Here is a 3,830-nt window from a genome sequence, read left to right as displayed (position 1 = left end):
ATGTTACAATATATATATATATCTATATATATATATATATTTTAAATATTTTCGTCTTAGTCTTATTTTGCTAGTATCATATTAGAAAAGAAAACTCTCTGCGAATAAATCATTCTAAATTTACTGAAATATTTAAATAATTTAAAAATCCTACCATTTTTTTAAATATATAGTTTATTTTAATAGCGTATTATAAATAATATGAGTTTTACTAGAATACAAGTAAGAAAAATGTAAAGGAAAACATTATATTTAGATTAAATGTGTTATACTAAGATTAAATTAGCAGCAATTATTACATATCTTCTCCAATTTCTATTGTGTCTCAGTTTTAAAACGGGATTTGAATGCGCGTAAAATGTATGTATATTCTTCATTCTTCTATAAACAGATAAAAAGGAAGATAATTCTTTTAACTAACACCGATAGAAACTTAACTATAAGAACTAAAGCATCAAATATGCCAAAGCGAAAGATTTAAACTTTATAAATGGCAAGAGTCCAAATTTTGTGAAAAAAAAAAGTTCCTCCAAGCCATTACCTTTTTTATCTATCAATTCCCATGTTCCACAAATCCAACTGAGACACATTATTTTGTAGTGGGTAGCCAAAATCGGATTTTCCATTTTCGGAAGAGCTCGATGTGGCCATTCTCTTTTCCTTCACGCCGCAGATTGTGTCTCGAGTAACTACTTAGGCTCTCGAACGGGAGAGCTCTTCCTTTAACCTATGAAATTCTATTTTCTATTTTTCTCCCGCATATAAACTGTTTTATGGAACAATAGTGTTACGACTATCTAATCTTTGTGGCAAAAAGTCTTTTCCTTGAGAATGTTTCTTAAATTTTCAAATGAAGAATTTCAAAATGATTATACTAAGTTGATACATTTTCTTATACAATATTAGCTACCAATTACTTACGCTGAGGGAAAACGAACTTCATTTAACTCGTGAAAGTCAGTTTAACATTGCCTTTTCAGACATACATTGCTTCATGAGATAATCATGTTAAGACTTCATTTCATAAAAATGTTACCTTTGTTTTAATTTTGAAATTTAAGATTTCCAACAATAGTTCGTAAGTTAATAAATTTAGTTGATTGATAGAAGTCACATTCATAATATTCCTTAAGAAATGTCAACACAAAAAATTTTTTCTTTTCAAATTTGTGAAAAAAAATTACTTTTAATACAATAAATTAAAAAAAAAATATTAGTTTTGATAATTTGCGACATTGTTTTTTTATTGTTAATGCATCTTTTTCACAGACACGTAATTAAATCCTTAGAACTCATTTTTAATAATAATTTTTAAATAAAATATTTTAAATAAATATTTTAAAATCTATTTTTGAAATAATATTTTTTAATAATATTTTTTATAAATATTTTGCAAATATTTTTCAAGTAATATATTTTTTAATATTTTTTAAAACAATATTTTTTAAATAATATTTTTTAAATAATATTTTTTTAAATAATATTTTTTAATAATATTTTTTATAAATATTTTGCAAATATTTTTCAAGCAATATATTTTTTAATATTTTTAAATAATATTTCTTAAATAATATTTTTTAAACATGCTGCAATTATTATTAGATTTATTAAATAATTTAAACTTCTAAAACGTAATAAAATTTGAAGAAAATATTTCCTGAAAACAGTTTTTCCAAATGCGTATCTAAAGACTAAGCTTACTGTAGTACTCATGTTCTTATCTTTTATCTCAATATGTTTTTCTTATTAGACAATAGATTATTTTATTTCCTTATAACTAATAAGGAATAGCTCGTTTTATGAGAATGAATTTATTTATTTAATATATAGCATTTTTTAAATAGCAGCACTAAACTTTGTTACTGATAAAAGTAGAATGGAATTTTCTTCCAATTTTCTTGCCCCCTTTAGTAAAAAATATACTTTCAAATTTCATAATTAAAATGTTATTATAATCTCTCAAGAAACAGCTACTCAATTATTCAGAAAATTTTTACTAAAGATTCAATGCACTTTATAATTGTTTTTACTCCATTAATATCATTTATTATAGTGTAACTTTAAAATTTTAAACACTATGATAGAATCTAAACAAAATAATGAAGCATTAAGCAATAGCATTTAAGCATTTTTCGGCATAGTTTGCTTTAAAAAATATTTAAATACTTATAAAAATTTATTTTTGAATTACTACGTTTAAATATTTATTTTATTGCATATACCTTACAATATTTATTTATATAAATACAAATGCATTTGATTATTTTGTTTAAATGTTATATTTGCAAATACTTTGATAATTCAGTGACAAATGTATTATAAGATTTAATTTGTGCATTACTTTCGAAAATTTTCTACAATCAATTTACAAAAAAATGAGATTTTTGAGTTTAAACTCTTATAAGAAGACTCTAATCAAGTATAGAATTCTCAAGCATATCCTATGACACTGTATGTTAGCAATGAATTACATTTTATTCACAATAAAAAGGAAAAATTTTACTATAGTACCGATGTTTCTTAAAATATTTTGAGTGATTTTTATGTCGTATTTATTTAACGACAATAATTTTAAGAAGTGAAACTTAATTAAAAATAACTTATTGTTACGTAATTTCAAATATTTTTATTTGTAAATTTAAATTAAAGATAATTCAACTTCCAATAATTTGTTTAAAAGAGTTTTAAGTCTCATGATATTACAAATCTTTTATAATGCAATCTGATCACTTAGGGATCGCAAAAAATACAATATCGAGTTATGGCAATACAAAAATAATATTATAAAAATATCTTTTTTTTTCAAGTAAAAGCATTGTTTAAAAATTTCATTCTTAAATAATATTATAAAAATATCTTTTTTTTTTCAAGTGAAATCATTGTTTAAAAATTTCATTCTTAAATAATATTATAAAAATATCTTTTTTTTCAAGTGAAATCTTTGTTTAAAAATTTTATTCTTATATAATATTATAAAAATATCTTTTTTTTTTCAAGTAAAAGCATTGTTTAAATATTTCATTCTTAAAAAAGTTTGTCTTACCTTCGCTATCTTTTTCTTCTTCGCCGGACACTGACACAAGAAGAAAAGCACACACCACTAAAACTGTTGAGATGTTCAAGAGCAATGAATCCAAACCCATTAGTACCAACAAAAAACACTCAATACATCATATGTTAATTTTAGGCAACTTAATGTTAAATTTTTTATTAACTTAACGTATTAATTCCGTTTTCTTTGTGCAATAAATCCTTAATTATATGTTATAATTTGTGTTGGAAGTATTTCTTCAAAATCATTCCGAAAATCCTGTAATGAGTTTCTAGCACCATTTAAGAAACGAAAAGAAAAGAAATAAAAACAGTATTTATATCACTTGTTATATTATAATAAGATCATATTTATCACTGCGATTATCCTTTATTATTTTCAAGCTTCAATTATTGCTAAATTTTGAGCAATAAATTGTTGTAAGGGACTTTTTTAGGATAGAAATCAGCTTTCTCAGAGAAGTCCGAAATACAGGACATCTGCAACCTTTCTGCCTTCCGAGTTCCAACGAAGGCTCTTGAAGGATTCTATCGCCCTCTAGTGGTAGTGATTTTTGTTAGCTTCTCATCTCTTTAGCGTGACGACTTGCAGTATCAGAAGGCTAGGGTACTTGGGCGTTCCCCGGGCGCTTGCTATTAAATCTTTGTTGAAGGTGAAGAAATAAAATAAAAACTATAAATCCTTCCAAAAAGCACAAGTTTTCTTTCCCTGTTACTTTTTTCTAATTATTTAATATTTTCATGTGTCGGAAAACTTCGAATTAGCTCAATGACTGATA

The 3,830-nt window shown here is 23.9% G+C and overlaps 1 protein-coding gene across 2 annotated transcripts in view; it reads right to left on the bottom strand.

Moving 5' to 3' along the window:
• The window catches only part of LOC107444435 (neural cell adhesion molecule 2-like), a 205,311-nt gene extending 201,767 nt beyond the window's left edge, over positions 1-3,544 (bottom strand). For both annotated transcript variants that reach the window (XM_071178773.1, XM_071178770.1), the window contains exon 1: positions 3,044-3,544. In XM_071178773.1, coding sequence (XP_071034874.1) covers positions 3,044-3,143 — 100 coding nt within the window. In that variant the 5' untranslated portion in view covers positions 3,144-3,544. The remainder of the gene's footprint in view (positions 1-3,043) is intronic.
• Between the last annotated feature and the right edge of the window lie 286 nt (positions 3,545-3,830).

The sequence above is a fragment of the Parasteatoda tepidariorum genome, chromosome 1 (assembly GCF_043381705.1).
Source record: "Parasteatoda tepidariorum isolate YZ-2023 chromosome 1, CAS_Ptep_4.0, whole genome shotgun sequence".
Lineage (NCBI taxonomy): Eukaryota > Metazoa > Arthropoda > Arachnida > Araneae > Theridiidae > Parasteatoda > Parasteatoda tepidariorum.
Note: the sequence above shows the minus strand (reverse complement) of the source record. Positions and strands in the feature narration are given on the sequence as shown.